Here is a 23347-nt window from a genome sequence, read left to right on the forward strand (position 1 = left end):
GCCATGCACACCCCGAGCATTTAGCTCACATACTATCTAGTTGTCCAACTCACGCGGGAACGACCTACATTCAAAGGCACAATGCGGCCCTAAGAGTGCTTTATTACCATCTCTGTCACTCATACGGCATTAACCTTAATATCGCTCCTCTAAATGCTCCTAGGGAATGTGAATCAATTGTCGAGAATGGGAAGTGCCGCATATACTTGAACTTTATATTCTCGACAATTCTTTCTGTTGCTCACTCGAGGCCTGACATGGTTCTTCTTGACTTCGAGAAGCGAACCATGTTCGTTATCGAATTTTCGGCACCAGCTGACAAAAACATCATAACCAAGGAGAATGAAAAGAAAGAGAGGTATCGATACCTTATAAGGGAGTTGCAACGATTTTACCCGGAATACTCTGTTAAACTGATCGTCCTTATCATCGGCGCTCTTGGAGGTGCCAAGCTTTCACTTGCTAATGGCCTAAAAAGCATCCCTGCGTGTCAACAATATGCTAGAACACTTGCGGGAAAAATGCAGAAGGCGGTAGTCCTTGGGTCGCTCCGTGTTCTTAGGGTGCACGAGGCTTTTGCCGGATCGCCGTATTGATTCCTTTACAGACTGTAACCACCTATCTCACGGTTGTGAGACATGGTTGTGGCTGAAATTTTACCGCGATTTCGCGGGAAGCGGGTGCAATTTTCCAGATTAGCACCCGCTCCTAGCGAAATCCTGCGGTTGTCCTGCGGTCTCGAGTGCGGATATTAATTTTATTGGTAAGCTTAGGAAAAAAATTCCTATCTGTTCCCTTCTGTATTAATTGTGTTGTATTTCTTATTCCCTTTTTGTGTTTAGTTTCTTGTGTTTATATGTTTTATTTTGTTGTTTCTGAATTTTTCTTTCGTTTTATTAATACATTCCTCTGCCTTTCAAGACCAAAGAGTTTGTTTCTCTTATGGTTTAAAAAATGACATGCAGAGTTCGAGTTAATTGCTATGTGTGCGATAGAGTCTATCAACCAGGACAAATGGCTCGAATTGATGGAAATAATAATCCTGATAGGCAAAACATTGCAATTTTTAGACGCCTTTAACTTCGAAGACCACCACTTGAAGTCGCCGATGAGAGTAGGTTATCTCTCAATTGCAATCAATCGATTCGCAGTGAGATAGAGGAGCTCCAACGTGACCCAGGCTGTTTAAGACTGAATGTTCTTACACAAACAGGCAGACAAACGTGCATGATCTGTAATGCTGATGTTAATACTCCAAGGCTTTAAATTGAATGTAGAGTTAACGCTTTTATTGTCATGGACATTTTCATTCCAGAAGAAACAAGAGCATGGTTAAATCATTTGGATGAACATGGTTTCATCTTAGGCCCCTTGCTTCTTGGACTACAAGCGATTAATAGACCGTATAGGATTCCGGGACAGCAGTTACTTCTGTTTTAGCAGCAACTTCGTAACGAAGCAAATGTTCATGCGGCCGCGGCATTTAATAATGAGGATAGTTTCACTGATGAAGAGTTTGAAGCTATTGCTCCTGTAACAAATGAACAATTTAGAGAATTGTATGCATTATGTGATCCTATTCCGCAGTTACATGGACATGGTGCCAGATACGTGAGGAAAAAAGATCTGCTCACTTTCCTTTACAAAATGCGTCAAGGTCTTTCTGATGAATTTCTGAAAGTGATTTTTCATTGTTCGAGCCGGCAAGCTACAAGCATGGCCATTTCTGCTGTAAGAGTCTTTAATGCAGCGATTTGCGCATGGTAACATTGGATTTAATGCGATAAGCAGAGAGGAATTCATTGAAAGACACGTGACATCATTCGCCAATGAATTTTATAATCCACAACCAGAAATTCCCAGAGCTATTGCTATCATCGATGGAACTTATGCTTACATGCAGAAGAGCAGTAACTTTCGCGTACTTCGACAGTCATTCTGCAAACATAAAGGACGTCACTTGGTAAAACCTGCTCTCATTGTTGCCCCAGACGGATACATACTTGAAATACAAGGAAGGTGGAAGGTATGAAAGAATTTTTCCGACATTGGTGATATTTTTATAAAGGACCGTGGATATAGAGATGCCCACTTCTACGCGAGCGCGCGTAGAAGTGGACAATATGCGCTACGGAAATGCAAATTGGAATCGCCTGCATGAACTTCAAGTACCACAATTTCCTCGCTTTACATTGGAAGAAATACGCGACATAACAATTGGCGTGTATCAAGTAGAACTTGCCCCATCTTACGTTCAAGACAAGTTGCAACGAGAAGAAGATGAGGAGTTTCAACTAGATACGCGACTTAATGAACCTGGCTTGATCAGAGTACGAGTATTTTCTCGTTTCCGAAATGCGACAAGGTACCAGCTGTGGATAGCGTTCAATGAGATCGATGACATAGGACCAGACAATAACGAAACGCTTCTCGGTTATTACTGCACATGTAAGTCAGGGGCCAGTACTCTTGGCACTTGCGCACATATTGCAAGCGTTTTATGGTACCTGGGTTATGCACGTCACCAGCAACATGTAAAGTATCCTCAAAATTCCTTGCTACAAAGGATTCTAGACGCTGCTAATAGAGGTGAACAAGCGAACCCGAATCAAGAGCCAGAAATAGTGTAATATTTCGCAAAAGCTACTGGGATTGGTTCTATTCACTGATCATGGGTGCTTAGCGTTCGGCCCTCTTGCGAAGGAAGGGTACACTGTTATTATCGGAATGTGCGCACTAGTTACTAATGTTACTTTGGGTACCATTTCTGCCTTTAAAGAAGTGATTAATTAGTCAAGTTAAAAGCTTGGGCGCTTAGCATTTGATCGTTTTGAGAAGCGCACTATATGAGTCAATGGTGTAGGCGAAAATATGACAGACCACGATCTGAACCGTGATTTCTGTTGACTTCGCTTTTGTAACTAAGTCTATTGTAATTCGTGATATTCACTGATCATGAGCGCTTAGCGTTCGGCACTCTTCAGAACAGTAAAATGTAATTATCGGAATGTACGCACTAGTTACTAATGTTACTTTGGGTACCATTGCTGCCTTTAAAAAAGTTATGAATTAGTCTAGTTAAAATCTTGGGCGCTTAGCGTTTGATCGTTTTGAGAAGCGCGCTATATGAGTCAACGGTGTAGGCGAAAATATGACAGACCACGATCTGAACCGTGATTTCTATGTTGACATCGCTTTTGTAACAACATCTGTTGTAATTCGTTTTATTCACTGATCTTGAGCGTTTAGCGCTGCATAGCGCTAAAACTGTCCATTTTTTTGGATTTTTTTTACGGATATTTCATCCGACACTTATAACCTTAAAAATTACAAACTTTCAGCTAAATCCACCGAAAGCCATTTTCCCATACATTTAGTGCGGGGTCCTTTAATAACAATTAGTACAGTTATCATTCTGTATTTTATGTAAATTTCAGCTCTGTAGGTTGAAAACTGCACTAGCAGTAATTTTTGAAAGCAAAATTGGCTCCCCCTCCCGCTCTGCAGCTACAATTTTTTTTAAACTACGTAGAAAAATAGCACTAATCGAATCAATTTGCATCAAATTTTGTATAATTTAATAATGAAAAATCTTTTTCCGCTAAATGGACTTGATAGCACAACTCTCATAGAGGACAATAACCCACTTTTTGTTGAAATACTTTCGGCCAAATCTTCAGTAATTACCTTGAAAAATAGTCCATAGTATATTTAAAAAAGGCATTTTTGGGCGATTTGAATTATTTTACGCGTGAAAAAATCTTAATGTGCGAGGGTGGGGTAAAAAGTTTCCGGCCTGACCTAGAGATGGCGCCAACAGGTCTAATTTTTAGCTTGTATTCTACAGTACTATATCTCACTAGCTTGTATAACAATTTTCAAGGCGAGTGCTCTATTAGTATACATTTGAGAGCCTACTGAACAATACACCTCCCTCGTTTGTGCAAAAATGAAAAAGTCAGAGAAGCATGCGTTCATTAAATACTTCTATTTAAAGGGCCTAACACTACTTCAAATTAAAGAAGAAATGGATTCCACGATGGAAGAACCTTCTCCATCATATTCGACGGTTAAACAGTGGGTTTCTGAATTTAAGAAAGGTCACACGCACACTTCTGACGAGCAACGTTCAGGACGCCCCGTTGAGGTCGCAACTCCCGAAATTATTGAAAAAATTCATAGAATGGTGATCGAGGACCGCAGATGGAAGGTAAGTAAGATAGCAGATGCTAGTAGGATGTCAGCTGAGTGTGTGCGCAATATTTTACATGAACATTTGGGCATGGAAAAGCACTGTGCTAGGCGGATGCCGCGTTTGCTAACAGTCGATCAAAAATCGTCGACAACGCACCTCCCCGTAGGTCGGTCGTTGTGATGGCTAGAATCATCGAATTGAAGTTGGAATTGTTCCCCCATCCACCAGATTCACCATATTTGTCCCCCAGCGACTATCATCTGTTCCCTAACCTTAAAAATAGCTCAGAGGTAAAAAATTTCAGAGCAACAAGGAAGTCATCGATGCTGTAAATAAGTATTTTGAGGGACTTGACGAATCGGTCTATAAAAATGGCATCAATGCATTAGAGCACTGTTGTGAAAAATTGATTAGCCTTGATGGAGATTATGTTGGAAAATAAAGTGAAAAAGAAACGAAAAAAGTTGTTTTTCCTTATCAGGCCGGAAACTTTTCACCACACCCTCGTACGCGCGACAATTTGTAGATATTTGTAAGACCTACCATTTTTTTCTGAAGGACATGTAGGTTAGTAGCAATAAGCAAAAATCTGTTTTTTTCTATCTTTAACCATTGTTTACACACTTTTGTTCTACGTGCCAGTGCCACAAAAATCGTTAGTCAAATTTCAGGTCGCATTTAATACCCCAAGAAACCAGGACGCCTGAACTAATTGGGCTGTATGTACCTTGAGTCTGAGTGAAAATTAATAAATAACGACCATAACCTTCGTTAACTAATTAGTATTTCATTATCGCTGCTGAATGACTAGGACAATCAACAAGCAAAATGATAAAAAATCAGTCATGACATAACTGATAATTAATCTCAAATCTATCCCTTCCCCTATGCATCCTATCATTAACCTTATCATATAAATTCTTGACTACACGATAATGAACCAGGCTAGAACCGAACCAGTAAAAATACCGCTCGGAAGTACTATGCATTAACACTTTGCTTCCCCATAGGTATGAACTTTTGATTCCTCATAGAGGTGATCGGTTATAACAAACAACTTTTTAACTTACGGCAGCGTAATATTCCAAATAAAAGAACATACTCATATAAAAATGGTATCTTTTTTTAAGAACTTTATAAATCACTATTTATTCATCATAAAATGTCATCAAAGGTTCGTCAATATGTCAATCGCCGCGTCTCGAAGAAGTAAATGACATCAAATAAAATACTGATATATTCCTAATATTAAAAAGGTTTTCCTCATATCAACAAGAGAAACAATATATTTTGAAAAATTACAATTAGTTATTGCTAGAATATAAGAGGACATGGAAGGTTCTGCCATAAGTCATTCGACGAGCCTCGAACACACGAACAAATATTTCAGATATAGTACTGTAGTAATCCTAATATCAAGAAAGTTTTTCTCGTGTAAACAGAATAAATCATTTTTTTATACTTCCTAAATTGATACTATTAGATTATAAAAGATTCCAAAATAGTTGGATCAATTTGTCTCGAAGAAGCAAACAAATAAATCAGATATAGTATTGTTTTATGTCAAATTAAAAAAAAAGTTTTCTCATCTGTACATACTATGTACAGATAAACAATTTTGTTTCAAAGATTTAAAGCAAAAGAAACACTCATAATTAGTCGATCTAGCTCAAAATCCTATCATATCTGAAAATAAACTAGGGTTACAATTTGTCTAAATTTCATGAACACGCTTTGGTCGAGTTTGATCTGACGCCACTAAAATTACATCTTCGGTATCACTGGTTACACACTCGCGATTGGAACACACTTAATTATCAGAATTAGAGTTGTCTTCATCCTCGCTTGTTTCGTCAATGACATTCGAATCTTCATGTATTGGAGCTCGCAAAATTTTTATTTGGCTCGCTAAAGCTGTTGAGGTATATCTCCACCCCTTTTTGTCGACTCACAGGTCAGCGATACCATGGTATCAAAGGGAAAACCCGCTGTGGCCACTAAGGGTCCTCTGAACTTATTTTGAAGCTTGGTGGACTCTTCTGTTTGCTCAGGGTTGTCCTTAATGAAGGAGGCCTCGAGGTGGCGAGGTGAATTCAGAATGTCTGATGCCATGTTTGGAGCGAAACTCTCTAAAGTTTAGAAGTGAAGCACGACCCTCGATCCGGAATAATCCTGGCGGGTGCTCCATAATCTAATATTACGTCTCCCAAAGATTTAATTACATTGATCGCAGAAGTATCGAGCCCAGTTTTCATGGCAAAAAAGTTTGTTAAGGTATCGGAGATTACTAACACATGCATGTTTCTCGTCGCAGACTTAACAAATGGGCCCACATGGTCGATGTTAATCAATTCAAAGGGTCAATGACCCGGTTTGATGGGGTGCAAGTCGCCAGTCTGTGTCCCCGTTTAAGCCTTTGTGAGCATACATTGAACGCAACTTCGAATATGTTGGCGGACATATCGTCTCTTTGACGATATTAAGATATTTATGCTAAAAACACCAAGCGCACGCTCAGATAAATCGGCATTTTCTCTCACGCCCTGTGTACAATTTCAAATTTATATTTTCACAACAGGTTGCCCCTTCGAATGATCTGTGGGTTTTTTGTTTTCTGCGCATTAAGATATAATAAAGCCCTACAATCGGTGACAATTTTGAATTTTATATTTATGAGCCACACTCGCAATCGAGTAACTGCCCATTTATTCGCTAAAAGCTCGAGTTTATTCTAGTGGTAGACGTTCTCTGACTCCGAAGTGTGTCGACTAATCGCATATACCAGGTGAAACCTTAGGTCATCCGCCTTTTGAAGCAACATGGCCGCTAAGCCCTTTGAACTTACATCCGTATGCAGTTAAGTGACTCGCGATGAGCAGTAGCATTTTAAGACTGGTTCGACAACTAATTTCTCGCGAATTTTATTAAACGAATTTTTCTCAGCTTCTTCCCATATGAAGGGTCGATTTTCTTTCAGTAAATCATACAAAGGTCCAGCCATTTCTGCAAATTTATATACATAACGACGCAGGTAATCTGCGATGCCAGGGAAACGTCGCAGACCATGGTCGGCCTTCGGTACAGGAAATTCTAGAATTGCTTTGATTTTGCCTTTACTTGGTTTAATGCCTATTTTCGAAATTTCATACCCAAGATAATTTACACTCCTAGTGCTAAATCTAGCGTAATAAACATTAAGCTGTCACCTACCATTTCTAAGTAATCATCGATATCCGATAAGGCGTAATTCATTCGCATAGTTTGTTCATTTAATGTTCTATAATCGACGACAAGACGCGGATCACCGTTTTTTGTTGTTTGTTTTTTAACAAGTAATACAGGGCTGCCATAAGGAGGCTGTGAATCAGTTACAAGACCATACTTTTGGTAATCACTTAAAATTTCTTTGATAGATACACGCTCAGAATTACTCACTCCATGTGGTTTAATCCAAAGAGGACTGCTATCCTCCTTTTCTTTGATCTCCGCTTCGATCGAAGAAGTAAAACCTAATTCCGCCAAATTTCTCAAAACCGCAACATAATATTCATTAAGAGTATGCGCTAGATCGTCTATAATTTCATTCGTCGGGTTATCTTTGTAGATGAGATCTTCTTCGGTGACAGGGGATCTTCTTGCATGTGTTGACACGTCGAGAGGAGGTAACGATGATACTTCTCCTCCAAGGAGTGTGGTATCTTTTTTAACGACACCATTTTGTCGCTCAAATTTATAAAAGGAATATTTCATTCTTCGCTCTCGCTTTCGATCACTTGTATAATATAAATTGACCGCGGTTGAATGCTTTCTGAATTCACAGAATGAAATTGAGACTCTCCCAAACTAACAACTGGTAACTTCAATAAAAAGGCATCTTCTCCCTTCTTAAACTGTAAGGTGTCTCCTTCCTTGAAGAAGTCGACCATTGGGGCATTCGTAAATGATTTGACAATTTACTGAGCGCGCTTTCGAAATTGAATAATAAAGTCCGAACTGCCAGGGTCGATTAGACCCAGGGTCGATTTGACCCCAGAGGTTAATACCGTTCACGAATTTCGGTTTTAAATATTTGACCAGCGCGTAATCTCTTAAAGTGCTTTCAATTTTATTCAAAATTTCCGTACAGTTGATCTGTCACAATCCTTCTTCGCCTCCTGCGTTCTGTCCGTTTTGGCGCTTGGAATTTCAGCGCTCCTATCACTGGAAGCCGATTATCTCGAATTTGGTTTATTATATTTAGTCGTGTCCGGTTTATCCATTCTAATCCGCTCTAAGCGTTGAGTCTTTCGAAGAAAATGATATCGTACTAAGTTTACCACAATCGTCGACATTTTCGTGAGTGCGTACAGCCATTGCACTACATGTTCCTTTGGACCAAAGTCCCGATAAAACCTGTTCTTTAGTGTCGCGCAAATCCAACCCCAGCTCTATTCACAACATTACTTTCGCGTAAAAATAAGTACACCAAACTCTCGCTTTCAGTCAAGTGTCGGGGATTGCCTTCAAATGGCATCAGGCTATTTCGGTGTTGCTGCGCAAACGCCTCGAGCTGTTCAGCAGAGATCACATTACTTTCAGCCATTTTGTTTGAACGAAAGGATAACTCAGCAACTTTAAACAAATGTTTGTGGCGTGATAGCCGCCTTCTTGAATTTTAAGCGCTTCGAGAAAAAAATTCACTTGATGTCACAAGTGAATTCCCCCACAAAACCACTGGAACACCAAAAAGGAACACAGTTACGAACATGCCACGCTGGTAAATGGGAGAGGTTTAATTATAATAATTCCGTACTCCCAAATATTAGTATTAATGGAGAATGTATTTAAAGAAAAGCAATGGACAAGTTATGCATTACTTGATTAAACTCTCGAAAACAACAGTAAACTCGCTCGGTTAATATGGAATACACACACGCTCAGTTCAGCGCTCACGGACTCGGTTCCAATTCTCGTCTCGACAATTCGCAAGCGACTGACGCTCTCGCTCTTGGTTCGCCCAATGACCCTTACGCCCTCTTACTGGTGGAGCCAATATTAATATTAATTTAAATATCTAAAAAAATGGTGTGTTCTACGTTTTTTATTATTATTTATTTAAATAATTCAGCCCCTGTAAGTTCTTTTTTGTTATTTGCTTACGATCGTACATTCATTAGCAATCTCTTAAAACAGAAAATATTATTTTTCTGGTTTCCTTTTCGTTTTTCCTTTTTATCTCCATAGCCAAGTTCGAATTAAGACTTTCGACCGCACAACGTTTGTTTACATGATTCCCCACGAGTATTTGAATAAAAACTTGTACGTAAAAACAGGTTGTCACTTAAAGTGGTTTAATTTTTTCTTATAACTCTAAACAGATTTTTTGAATGATGAGAGTAATTTTTGAATAATTTGTTCTTCCGACTAAAAATATCAATTTAAGACTCAATGTTCATAGATTTTTTTCATGTTCTTAATTTAATCATTTTTGAGACTACTTAAAATTAGCCAATCAAGTTTTCATTTACATTTCACACTTCATTATTTGACCTAAATTTTGAAGAAAGAAAATCGATAAATATTCCCACTTTTCAACCAACAAATTTTTTGGAATACCATAAGGTACATAAATAATTACATATGTAAATAATTATGTAAATTATATAAAGTATTATAGTTCAACGTACATTCATTTATTAGTAAATAATCTCCTACTAGAGACTATTTTAAGTTTATTTCTCTTTCTACTTACTAAATAATTTTAGTATGAAATAATCAGTATGGTAATAATAAAAATTTTGTGTTTAATTACCAAGCACCAGATGCGATCAGTTTGCTCTTTTTTGTAGTAGCTAAAGCTGATATTGTAGCTGCAAATCTAGTTACTATACCTTCTTTCTCAAGATCAGGATAGGTAAGTATTTGAACTGTATTGTTATCATTACCCACGTATATTTTTCCATTCTGTAATAGTATAATATGTAAATTGTAACAATTACGCACGCAATATTATGATCACAATAATTGATTCGAGAAAAAAGCTATTTTATTTGCAAGCCATAAAACTTTCGTTGTAACTTAAAATAAGATTGTAAAAGGCTTTGGTGTCAAATCATTTAAACTTTTTGAACATGCAATTAATTTACTTCAGGTTCTATCGACCAAGGAACACATTCTCAGTTATACGCGCGCTTCACGCTCGATTTTATGTATAGATTAAGAAAAAAAATTTGATAATAGCAAAAGAACCGTTTTCTTGAGCTTTTATTGTAATGACAAAATTTGAATTATTACCCGAAACTAATGTTGTTGATCCAAAGAAATATTTTGTTAACTCTTGTTATGCTAATGAAATTAGAAAAAAAAACATTGTTCACCATTCGAACCACTATGCGTCTTTTCAAAAAATTGTCTTAAGTAAATTTGTAGATATTTTTGTGATGATCAATTTTGCTTCTTAACATTCTTTCTGTACCTTGCTCAATTTTGCTGGAGAATGGAATTTGTTATTTACATTAACATTTTTCACTATTAAAAGAAAAACTATGCCTCTCATAAAAAAAATATCCGAAGCAAATTTTTACATCTTTTTGAGATGAACCATTCAGCTTCTTGGCAGTTTTTTCGTACCTCACATCGTTTGACCGCCAAATAGAATTTTTAATTTTTAATAACATTTTTACGTTTAAAATAAAAACTATGCATTTTATGAAAGTATGATCTGAAACAAATTTTTAGATTGTTTTTGGGATAAGCAAGTTTGTCTGTTAACATATTTTTCGTACCTCTCATAGTTTGGACAGAACATTTTTTTTCAATAACTTCAAAAACATTTTCGATGGATATAACCATAACCGTTTGCTGCTAAAAATGACTGGTTAACGAACTCCTCCTTAAAATGTGGAGATATAATTGATTGCTCTTGACGTGTAGAACTGGGATTTAAAAAACACATTATAATGCATCAGGTGTCGCCCATGTATTATGTAACGCTTTTAAAAGAAGCCAGGGTTCAAGAGGGACTTTTATGGTTCTGTTAAATTCCGTTTAATGTAATAATTTATTACAAAAATATTAATAGTATATTACATAGCAAGGAGGAGAGCACCGTCTTTTTATAGTGAGGGCAATCATTTTGGAACGAGTGGTAGGCGAGTGATTTCTTGGGTAGAGAAGCGCAAAATGGAGAGCGTGTTCTGCTGCTGGGGAATTGAACGTGGTCTCTCTTTCTAGGTCGACGAATCAAGCGCATGTGAATACCCTAAAAAGGAAATGTGGCACTTACCCATTCTTGCATTTACATTCTTACATTTTATAACACATTTTCGAACGATTTTTGGATCGCGAAAAGAATCTTAAACAAATGAGTAAACCAGAGTCGCCGTAGCTGGCACTTCACATACCGCCAGCTTCCACCGTTTCGTGTTCCTCGCTGTACGACCGTCCATGCGCCTCCATTTCGTATCTAGGATACAATGTTGGACCTGATACCCTCACATCACTGATCTACTGCGAGGTCCAACTTTATATAAGCAGGTCCACGCACGCCCATTGAAAAGAGAGCTTTAAGGTTCAATCCACAAGCAGTAAAACACGCTCATTCTGTGCAGCTACCACAAAAAAAAATAATATTAGAGGGTAGGAATGAGTAAAAAAATTAGTTTTTTTAAATCTTTTTGAGGTACTCTGCCCACCCGGTACGTGACGAATACAAAAGGAACATTACATTACCGTCGCACCACTCTTAAGAGAACCACTAAAAAGACCTTGAAAAGGACCCAAATCTCTCAGACTATCTCAGAGACTAAATCGTTTCAAACCGACTCTGCTTATAATCTCAAACGGGCCAGGCTATTTCGCTATACTCTGTTCCCTGAGAGAAGGTCATCTAGACGCGCATATGGGTTGGCGTTTCTGGATGGAGGAATGTCCTTACCCGTTTTTTTCACACGTAGTTTATTAAGTTCTCTTCCCATTGGTCCTTTGCTTTTAATTTAATATTCATTACTTTTCATTGAGTTTCTTTCTGGAATAGTTTGAATGACTTTTACGAGATGTTACCTATAAAAGAAAATGACCTCACCGCGCGTAGGGCTCGAGTTACAGGGGTCTACGGTAACCACTTGAGCTTTTGACTCAGTCGTTCTTTTTTGTAATTAAAAAGTTAAAAATTAATAATTAATAATTCTGCAATCCCCGACTTAAACGTAATATATTCAGAATATTCGAATTATTCCTATTCCAACGATATGTAATTTGTGTATAAAGTTTGAAAATTGAGGAAGTAGGCAGTATCAAACTGAATATTGAGCTAAAGTTTCTGCGATTAAACTTCTTCGAATTTTCAACTTTCCTAGGCAAGCAATATATCATTGGAATCTGTAAAGTTTAAATTCTGTACATTTCCTTACTATGACCTACTGTGGACCAAAGACCCCTGCTGGGGTAACCTTATCCACACTGAGTTTGGTAAGCAAACAGACAAGTAGTAGAAAACATGAAGCCAGTGTCGTGAATCAATCAAAGAAAATAGTTTCTAATGAATTTGAGGAGGTTCACTTAGATTGGCTGAAACATCGCAACAAATCCCTTCTTCTTGACAAATTGAACAATGGGCTGCGCGAAGAAAACCAAAATTGGTCGTTCTAGCGGATCTTCTCTCAGGGAACAGAGTATAGAGAATACTCAGAAATTTCTATCGGTAGGGTTATGAAAAAAATTCTCCTGTCTACAAAAGTTATTTAGCCCGCCATTTTATTAATTTTTAACAAAATTCAAAAATGCATAACTTCATAGCATTTTTCTTTATCAATAATGATCGAATAATAAAATTAGTGACCGCACTACCGATACAAATCTGAATATTCACTAAAGATTTTCAGGCTCAGAGAAGTTTCAGAGAATATTCTCCGCAGGCACTCAGGTAGATATTTTTTAAGATCCAGGTAACGTCAATCCATATAACGTATCTCGTAAATGGAATGAGATACCATAAAACAAACAATATTTTTAAATTCAACTCTTAAATAGTATATTAGTATATAAGTTATAATTATAAGATATTTATATAATGTGAAAATTCATCACTTAAAAAAAGTGTTAATACCCTACCGATAGAAATCTCTGAGTATATTCTAACGATTCTCTAGGGTCAGAGAAGCTCAGAGAAATTCTCCGCTAGCACTCAGGTAGATATATTTAAAGGTCCAGGTAGCTCTTTTAAATGTTTTAAAGGCTTTAAAGGCTTTAAAATGTCCTTTCCGAAATTGAAATACGATCATAAATAACAAGCAGAGGGGCAGAAATTGAAATACGAATTCGATCATAAATAACAAGCCGAGAGGCTATATCAATAGAGTAACCGACACTCAAGGGTCCTTTGTTAATCTTTCGGATTAAAATATTTTAGTAGACTTTTTAAATTTGATAGTCAACAGCCTAAAACATAATAATTCGGAATCTACGGGTTTCGATGATTTCACATATCTAACTTTTTTTTAAGTGCTTAAAATTGGAATTAATACAACGTTTCTTGTAAATGGAATGAGATACGCCAAAAAAAGACAACATTTTTTAATTCAACTAGAAAATTGTATATTAGTATATGAGTTATAATTATAAATAAGTATAATGAGAAAATTCATCAATTAAAAAAAAAGTGTTAATAATTTGAATAGAAATTTAAAAAGGGAGTGTCGGGTTAGTGACGGCCAACTACTGTAAATAACTCTGTCCGCCCGGTACGTGACGAATATAAAAGTAATATTATAATAACGTTGCACCACTCTTAAAAGGACCTCTAAAAGAACCTTGAAAAGAACCCAAATCTCTTTGACTATCTCTGTGACTAAATCATTCAAATCGAACCTGCAGACATCTTGAAACGGGTCAGGCTTTTTCGCTAGAGAATATTCTGAGATTTTCTATCAGTAAAGTATGACAGTTAACCCCTTTAAAAAACAGGCACCAGTATAAATGGTCACTCATGTAGTTTTTTTCCCCTTGGAAATTCAATCTCTCCTAGACTCGCAAAATACATTTATTGTATTTATTTTAAACGATACAATAGCCTTAGAATGGACTGCAACTTTAATTGAGGAAAGTCATGCACACGGTAAAGGTAAAGGTTGAGTTTCGAGCGGTTGGAATACTGGAGGCGTAAATGATATTCAGGTAAAAGAATTCCAAGGCACAATGCACGTAAGGAAGCTAGATGTTTTATGCGTATCTGATATAAAGAAAAAAGTATGCGAAAGTAGAAATATAGAAAATGATGTTTTCAAGGGCGGATTTGAAATATGGTCAGGAGTAGATAGTGAATCATATCGTAGGCACGGAGTAGGTTTGATTATGAATGAAAGAGCGAAGTAGCATCTCTAAGATCAAGGATATGTATCTCCCAGATTGCTGTGGGTTATAATGAAAGTAGGGATCAGAAGATTATTTATCATCGCGTGCTATGCCTCAGTTGATAGTGATCCTAGAGAAGTAAAATACGCCTTCTAGGACACTTTAAATGATACAATAAGTACTTGCGAACATGGTGAAAGAATCATTCTACTAGGTACTTTTGGGGATCCAAGAACAAATGATAAAGGATACAAATTAGTTATCTCATGCTTAGAAAAGGGATTATTTATTACAAATACTTGGTTTAGGCCTGAAATAATCCACATGTACACATGGTGTAAAGGAAATAGCCACAGTATAATTGACTTTGTTGTTGCGGATGAAAGACTAAGAGAGCTAGTGAAAGATACGAGGGCCATGAGTGGTTCTGAATGCAATACTGATTATTACCTTCTGGTCGCCAAAATAAACTTAGGTCAGGGATGAAGAAGAAATGCAAAATAACGAAACAAACGCGATTCAAGATCGAGAATTTACAGAAACTAAAAGTGCGAATAGATTTTCAGAATAAGACAAAGGAACAGATAGAAGAAAAACTAGGAAGGCTCTAATAGAAAATAAAAATATAGGGAGCGCATTGGCTATGATCGAGAAGACACAAAAAGAGGAAAGTAAAAAGATTAGTCAAGGAAAGTAAATAAAAATTAAAAGAAGAAGAGAAGAAAATGCAAAACGACTTTGATGAAAGCAAAAAACTGTTTCAAAAGTGTATGAAAGGAAATAAAAGTACAGAGTTTGTCAGCATGAGAAATAACAAGGGTGAAATGCTATATGATACAACCGGGATACTAGACTCTTTAAGGGGGTCACTCTACCTAGACGTTTCAAACTATCGTTTTTTTTTTGCTTCAATCGATAGACTTATTATCGGAGAATATTATCCGAAAGTTTCACCGGCCAACTCCAAATATTTTGGAAGAAACAGTTCTTAGAACCGACTCGCATCGAGCGGGGACAATTCAGGACTTTTGGCACGATTGGCGGAGAACGAGTTTTTCGATAAAGCAGAAGGGTTACTGTACGGACCGGATATAGCTAAATAATATTTTATACCGGCAAGATACCTAAAAGTGGATTTTTTGCGACCCCAAACTTTAAAGCGCGTTTTCTCAAAACCATATTTTTGAAACAGGTGTGCAGGATTGCGAGGGAGCTATTAAACATATTTTGAATAAAATAATTAAACAATCATTTTCATCGTTTTCAACCCATATATAGTAAAAAAAATTACGTGAATATCATAACTTTTCTTTTAAAACATGACTCCATTGCTTTATTTTTTAGTTTTATTCAGTTTCATAGGTTCACCCACTTGACAAAAGCTAGCCGATTAATTAAAAATTTTGGTCTTTTGTTTTAGACGATAACGTCAGGCTGCATCGTGCACAACGTATAAGTCGTCTGCCGTGTAATGTTACGCGGGACCCTTGATAAATCTACCATTTTCAATTTTGTTTGCGTGCGAAACATTTTTTCTTGTAGTCCAAACATGTCTATTAATATATGCAAAAGATCATTGACCTGTCTTGTTATTTTATCCAAAAAAATCCACAAAAAACAACTTTTTTGATGATCTAGATCAGTGGTCGGAAAACTACAGCCGCGCGGCAGCCCTAGCTGCCGCGACGGGTGGAGTCAAAATCTCGTGGCATTACCTGCTGCCACCAAGAAGGTCCAACCCGCCTTGGATGCTTCCATTATTAAGCAGTTCGAGTAACGGGGATTAAAATTTTTTTAATTCTCAATTTCAAAATTAGCTTTCTGAAAACTCGAAATTCAAAATCTTTGAATTCTTGCGATCAAAGGCGTCTTGAAATGCTAAAAATCAATGCATTAAAACACTTTTGGTTTAAAATTGAGTTTTCATTATATTCCATCAAATCATTGATTTTTAACTTCCCAAGTACAAGTTTAGATTATTTAATCGCAAAAAAGTTACATATCTCGAATAACAGACTTATAAATCGCTAATATAAGAATTTAAAACAAAATTCATTCGTAACTTTTTATTCACATTGAGTATCCCGTCTAACAATATGAACCTCTGACGAGGAAAACCAACCCATTTCAGGGAAAACCAAGCGTTGACGAACAAAGCGCGGTAGGCGAAAAAAATGTCTTGGGTCAAACCTGCCCTTACCTGAAATGGGCAAAAACTTTGCCGACCACTGATCTAGATGGAGTGGTCCTCTTAAGAGACTCTTTTCAAAAATTATTGATAGATGAAGCTATAAGACACCATAACTGCAATATGGAATCCGATGCGTTATGAAACCCAATTGAGAAAGTCTGTGCCACTGAGGTTAGGGATATAATTAGGAACTTAAAAAATGGAAGCTTAGGATTTGGGGACGAGACCCTGGCCTCAGTCCCTTGTATACGATCGGGGGGTTTATAACTTCATCAAGGGCATGTGATACTTAGAAAATTGTCCATTTTACCAGTTTTAGGTTCCCCCGGCTTTTTTTCTAGAATAATAAATATGTTGTCTTAAAAAATTGGGAAATGACAGCGCAGATGCTAACGGACGTCCCCACGCACTTTTTTTGTAGTTTAATTCAAAAATGTTTTAACTTAGCAAAATGTGATTAATTTGCATAGCGCTTAGGAATTAGTATTGATTTTTTCAGTGTTAGATTCCCCCGGCTTTTTTCCTAAGATAAAAAATATTTTTTCGCCAAAATATGGGAACTGATAGCGAACATGCTAACGGACGTCCCCGCACACTTTTTGTGTGTTTATTTTTCAAAAAAATTTTGATTTTGCTAAGAACGTGTGTATATTTCGAGGTTATATGTGTATATTTCGAGGTTATGTGTGTTACAAATCTCCTGAGCGTTACTTCCAAAATAAACAATATTTTTGGCCGAAAACTTTGGACTTATAAATAAACATAGTAACTACCCTACCGAAAGAAATCTCTGAGTTTTCTTTAGCGAAATAGCCTGGCTCATTTGAGTCTATAAACAAAGTCGATTTGAAACAAAACAGTCTCTGAGATAGTTTGAGAGATTTGGGTCCTTTTCAAGATCCTTTTAGTGGTCCTTTTAAGAATGGTGCTTTTGTAATCGTCACGTACCGGGCGGACAGAGTTATTTACAGTAGTTGGTCGTGGCTAATCCGCTCTCCCTTTTTAAATTTCTCTTCAAATTATTAACACTTTTTTTTAATTGATGAATTTTCTCATTATACTTATTTATAATTATAACTTATATACTGATATACAATTTTCTAGTTGAATTCAAAAATTTTGTCTTTTGGCGTATCTCATTCCATTTACGAGAAACGTTCTATTAATTCCAATTTTAAGCATTAAAAAAAAAAGTTAGATATCTGAAGTCATCGAAACCCGTAGATTCCGAATTATTATGTTTTAGGCTGTTCACTATGAAATTAAAAAAAATCTACTTCTAAATTTTAATCCGAAAGCTTGACAAAGGACCCTTTCGGAAAGGATATTTTAAAGCCTTCAGACCATTTAAACGAGCTTCCTGGACCTTTAAAAATATCTACCTAAGTGCCTGCGGAGAATTTCTCTGAGCTTCTTTGACCTAAAGAATTTTTAGTATATACTCAAAGATTCTTTTCGGTAGGGTAATCTCCCGAAACTAACCGAAACTAACTAAAGAGTCCCGGGACGTCCGTTATGATATTTTATACCATCTCCGAATTCAGTTTTTAAAAATGTTCATTTTTGTGGATAAAAAGCCGGGGGAACTGTACTCGATTGACCACACGACGAAGTATCACATGCCCTTAAATACTAATTTGCCAAATGTCTCGTTTCCACTACCACGAACGTCTACTCAGCTTTAAGAATGAAACGGAATTTTTCCGTGCTGAGTGAGGCGACGTAGTGTTGGAAAACAAGATATCTGGCAAATGAATATTTGGGATCAAATTTCTCCTCGCTGAAAACCCCTGATGTGCGGATCAAATATTTAGCTCAGAACAGATCACAGAAAAAAGTTTGCGCGTAGGAAAGTTTTCCTACTCTTCAATTTGGGAAGTCATGAAAGAGTACGGAGTCAATAGATGGCGCCTACAAGCAATAAAAACAATGCTGATAGCAAAGCGAGTGTAAGGGTAAGTGGTAAGCTAAGTGACTAGTTCAATATTATGCAAGGCGTTAGCCAAGGATGCGTTATGTCCCCATGAATATTTATTATATTCATGGGCAAGTGTCTTAAGATTGGCCCTCTTCGACGAAAAAGGTGTAGAGCTTTAGACAGTGAGGGTATGTGAATTAGCTTTCGCAGATGACAAAGATGTTATGGAAGAGTCAATCAAAGACTTAAAAAAATTTTGATTAAACTGGATACAAAGATGAAGAGCATGAACCTCAGAATTAACATAAATTAAACCAAAATTATGGCGTTCAAAGTAAAGGATGAGAAAATAATATGCAAAATTGTCCTAAAGTGACGGAAAGATAGAAGGGGGGTAATATAGGCGTATGAACAAGGGTAAGAAAGTTATCGATAGAGCAGGGCCCATTCTCAGAAGTAAACACATATTAAATAAAGCTAAAAGGGCAATACATAATTATATATTTATACCGACTGTAATATACGGTAGCGATACGTGGACCGATCAGGACAAGGATAAGAGTCAAATTAACGCGATTAACATGAAATTCCTGCCCGTAATATGCGGCAAGACACTGATGGACAAATTGAGTAATGAGATAGTCCTCAAAGAATGTGGTGTGGTGGAGACAATAGTTGATATATGTGAAAGAAATTGCTTTAAGATAGTTTCGACATGTTGAGAGAATGAAACATGAAAGACTAACGAAACACGTGTATCAAGGTAAAGTACACGGCAGTGTGCCCAGAGGCACACCGCGGAAAGAATGGTTGCAATGTGTAATAGAAACCCTGATTCGAAGAGATATAAGAAGCCATAGAATCACAAGGGCTTGCATGAAAAAATTGCGTGTACGTGAAGGCAGCTGGAGAAGTATGCCATGGTGAAATCAAGAGTTTGTTTACGAAAGCTTATCGCTAAAGAGATTGTGTTGCGAAACGAACGTTTTAATTCAATAAGTAGCACGGGAATCTTAGATCAATCGAAAAATCTACACCCCTCCTCAAATTACTCCCTTCCTCACCGATTAAATCATGCTTAACTCGAAAGGGAAATAATTTAATGGTATAATAAAAAAGTATTCTCGCAGCGTACGGTGAAACCCTTATTCAAGATCATTCACCACCATCTTTATGGAATTTAAAAAAAATGAAAGGTGTGACTACAAAGAATTCTGAAAATTCAAAACATTTTTTCAAGAAATTCAAAAATATTCATAAAGGTTCATCTGTTATTCTAATTTCATGAATAGATAAAATCCTGATAATGCATTATGCCTACAATTTTTTTACCTTCGAAATGACTGTAGTAGCTTGTTCTGAAACACAACTTGTAGCAGGGTCATCATCCATTAAACTTAGCCATGATCTAACGTCTCCATCGGAACCACATGTGATGAGTCCACCTCTAAATTAAGAAAAATACGAAAGCAATTACTATGCGTTTCATACAGTTGGTATCCTGCCGAAAAGAATCTTGAGTATATACTAAAAATTCTTTAGGTCAAAGAAGCTCAGAGAAATTCTCCGCAGGCACTCAGGTAGATATTTTTAAAGGTCCAGGAAGCTCGTTTAAATGGTCTGAAGGCTTTAAAATATCCTTTCCGAAATTGAAATAAGAATGCGATCATGATTAACAAGCAGAGAGGCTATCTCAATAGAGTAGCCGACACTCAAGGGTCCTTTGTTTAGCTTTAGGATTAAAATTTAGAAGTAGATTTTTTTTTAATTTCATAGTTAACAGCCTAAAACATAATAATTCGGAATCGACGGGTTTCGATGACTTCAGATATCTAACTTTTTTTTCTAATGCTTAAAATTGGAATTAATAGAACGTTTCTCGTAAATGGAATGAGATAAGCAAAAAAAAAAAAATTTTTTTGAATTCAACTAGAAAATTGTATATCATTATATAAGTTATAATTATAAATAAGTATAATGAGAAAATTCATCAATTAAAAAAAAGGTGTTAATAATTTGAAAAGAAATTTAAAAAGGGAGAGCGGATTAGCCACGACCAACTACTGTAAATAAATCTGCCCGTCCGGTACGTGACGAATACAAAAGGAACATTATATTACCGTCGCATCACTTTTAAAACGACCACTAAAAGGATCTCGAAAAGGACCCAAATCTCTCAAACTATCTCCGAGACTATTTTGTTTCAAATCAACTTTGTTTATAGACTCAAATGGGCCAAGTTATTTCGCTAAAGAAAACTCAGAGATTTCTTTCGGTAGGGTGGTTACTTTGCTAGGAAAATTATTGATAACTAAATAAAGAGTTCAATGACATAAACATATTAATTTAAAATTTAGAAAGCCTACATGTTAATGATCTCAATTTTAATTCATTCACCACATACAATTAAAAATATTAGAATAAAATTCAGAGTACGTAGATTGAGAAACCAGTTAATAGTTTATCTCCTTTCTATTAAAGCTTCCAACGTCATTATTGTATGTAGTCATTACATTTTTAAGATTTCTAACTAATCATTAACAACTTTCTTCTATATATTAATACAAAACTTAAATATTTGTTAAAAGTTGCAGCATTATTCAGACATTAAAAATGAATTAACAAACAAATGTGAACATACTTTTCGCCTGAGAAGTAACAAACGTCAGTGTGGCCTTCTGGGTGCGCATATCGCATAGGCTTTTTATTCAGTGACATTTTTAGTCCCTAACAATCGCTAATCTTAATAGCCTAGAAATACAATTATCTATTCAACTGATTTGTTAATGTATTTCACTCATTTAACTTCGCGCCACATATGTTTAGCAGTCCTGAGGAATGCTAATTGCAAGTAATAATTTTGGCGCCTCTCTTCCAGTCCATGATCCAATAAAAAAATGGTCTAGCCACGCGCATGTGAAAAAGTCATCCACTAATAAGCAAGCCGCATATTTTCTCCATATTGGATGAGTGAAGCGGCAAATTTAGATTAATTAAAAGAAACAAACAAAATTGGTTTCTTATTTTAATGTATTTAAATATTTTAATATCAACAAAATGTACTGTATACTTAAAAATTGGTACTGAGAAAATACTGGTGAATTATAATTTTATCTTATGTGTTTTATAACTTATTCTAGCTCACAAAAATAGGCATACATATGTCTAAAGTATATAAGTAAATTTAAAAACTACTGAAAGAACAAAATTATTCAAATTATATAGTTTCGTGTGTACCACATAAAAATTATAAATATTATTTTCTATATATTTATTCATATTATACAGTAACTCATTATTTTTAACCTGTAATTTTCATTTTAAAATTTTGAAATATAAACTGTAGGAATGAAATAGGTTTTTTATCTGCTGGGTTTCATAGTAAACGAAATATTTCCAGTATGTAGCAAAACTACATAATATCTTACCATGATCCACTGCGGATAAAATAATTTAACCACTGAGATCTTTTCAAACGTATATGTATAACAAGAAATAGTACATTGTTCACCGAATGGGAAAACTAGGAGATTCCCGCAATGAGCATGAACCATGAAGTATCCGCGCAAGCGAAGCAAGCACGGTAAAAACGCGAGTTGAGAATCAACTAGTCTCCCACTTCGTAACATATTATTTTTTTAACATATACCGAAGAGGTAAAAGAAAAAATGATCGGTTCCACTATCGATTGATGCAGCCACGAAAATATGGGCTTGCAGGTAATCCATGGTCCGCATCCAGCCCCTTAACCCACTCGTTGTAAGGTCTGTTGTTCCGCTAGAGTCGATTCCTGCCACTGAGGCTAAAAATCTAATATTTCTAAACTTTCCCATCATAAGTGTGGAAAATAAAGTTTTATCAGACGGATTCATCAATGATCGTGGTATCAATCACTTTTACTGTTTCGCGCTAGAGTCCCAAAATCGCATTTCTCATGCGGGTAATTAAAGAAATAATTTTATCAATAATATATACAAAGAGTCAATATGTAATACCAGGTAATACTTCTATCTTGCTGTCTATAGTTCGCATGAGTGTCACGTGGCAAACAAAAAGATTGCGTCACCTAACCGTTTTCCTGTCATCTGACCGTCATCGAAAAGCATGGGAATCATCGTTTAAATGCACAAGTCCGCAAGTTGCGGACTGACGGCCTATCGACTGGCCGTCAGCCAGCAGAAAAAAAATAAGAGTGAAAGAGATAGAGGGTACTTTTCTTTTAATTTCCCGCTCTCTGTCTCTTTCACTCTCATGACTTCGGCTGGCCTGCGACCAGTAAACAGGCGTGTAAATATACCATTGCGCAAGTCATTAGTTGTGAAAATAGAGATTTTTCCGTCAGCGGAAAAATCTCTAAATGGCGGTAATTTGAATCCTCGATTTTATTTGAATAGAAGATTTAATGTCTTTTAAATGATATGCAAACGTATGCAGCTAAAAATAAGAATGGAGGAATACAGGCGACAAATTAAATACATTTTTCAATATTTTGATAGAAAAAAACAAGCACATTCCAAATCAGCAGATTCATCTCCAAGTTCTGTGTTCATCAATTTGGGTGTTTCTAATTTTATAACGGGTTTTCAACAAAATAATATTTCTGTGCACAGGAGGTGTTTCTGAAATACGTAACATAATAATATTATGCCTTTGCAAAGGATAGTCTGTATAAGTTGTACGGCATGTATTTACGAAAACTGGCTACGTTTTCGTA

General features: G+C 36.2%; 1 protein-coding gene across 1 annotated transcript in view; it reads right to left on the minus strand.

The window, feature by feature from the left end:
* LOC117170636 (WD repeat and HMG-box DNA-binding protein 1) overlaps window positions 1–21478 on the minus strand; it is a 60487-nt gene extending 39009 nt beyond the window's left edge. Inside the window, exons 1-3 of the mRNA XM_033357540.1 lie at window positions 21275–21478; window positions 19966–20080; window positions 9987–10138 (exon numbers count right to left, since the gene is read on the minus strand). Coding sequence (XP_033213431.1) covers window positions 9987–10138; window positions 19966–20080; window positions 21275–21351 — 344 coding nt within the window. The 5' untranslated portion in view covers window positions 21352–21478. The remainder of the gene's footprint in view (window positions 1–9986; window positions 10139–19965; window positions 20081–21274) is intronic.
* Between the last annotated feature and the right edge of the window lie 1869 nt (window positions 21479–23347).

The sequence above is a fragment of the Belonocnema kinseyi genome, chromosome 4, assembly GCF_010883055.1.
Source record: "Belonocnema kinseyi isolate 2016_QV_RU_SX_M_011 chromosome 4, B_treatae_v1, whole genome shotgun sequence".
Lineage (NCBI taxonomy): Eukaryota > Metazoa > Arthropoda > Insecta > Hymenoptera > Cynipidae > Belonocnema > Belonocnema kinseyi.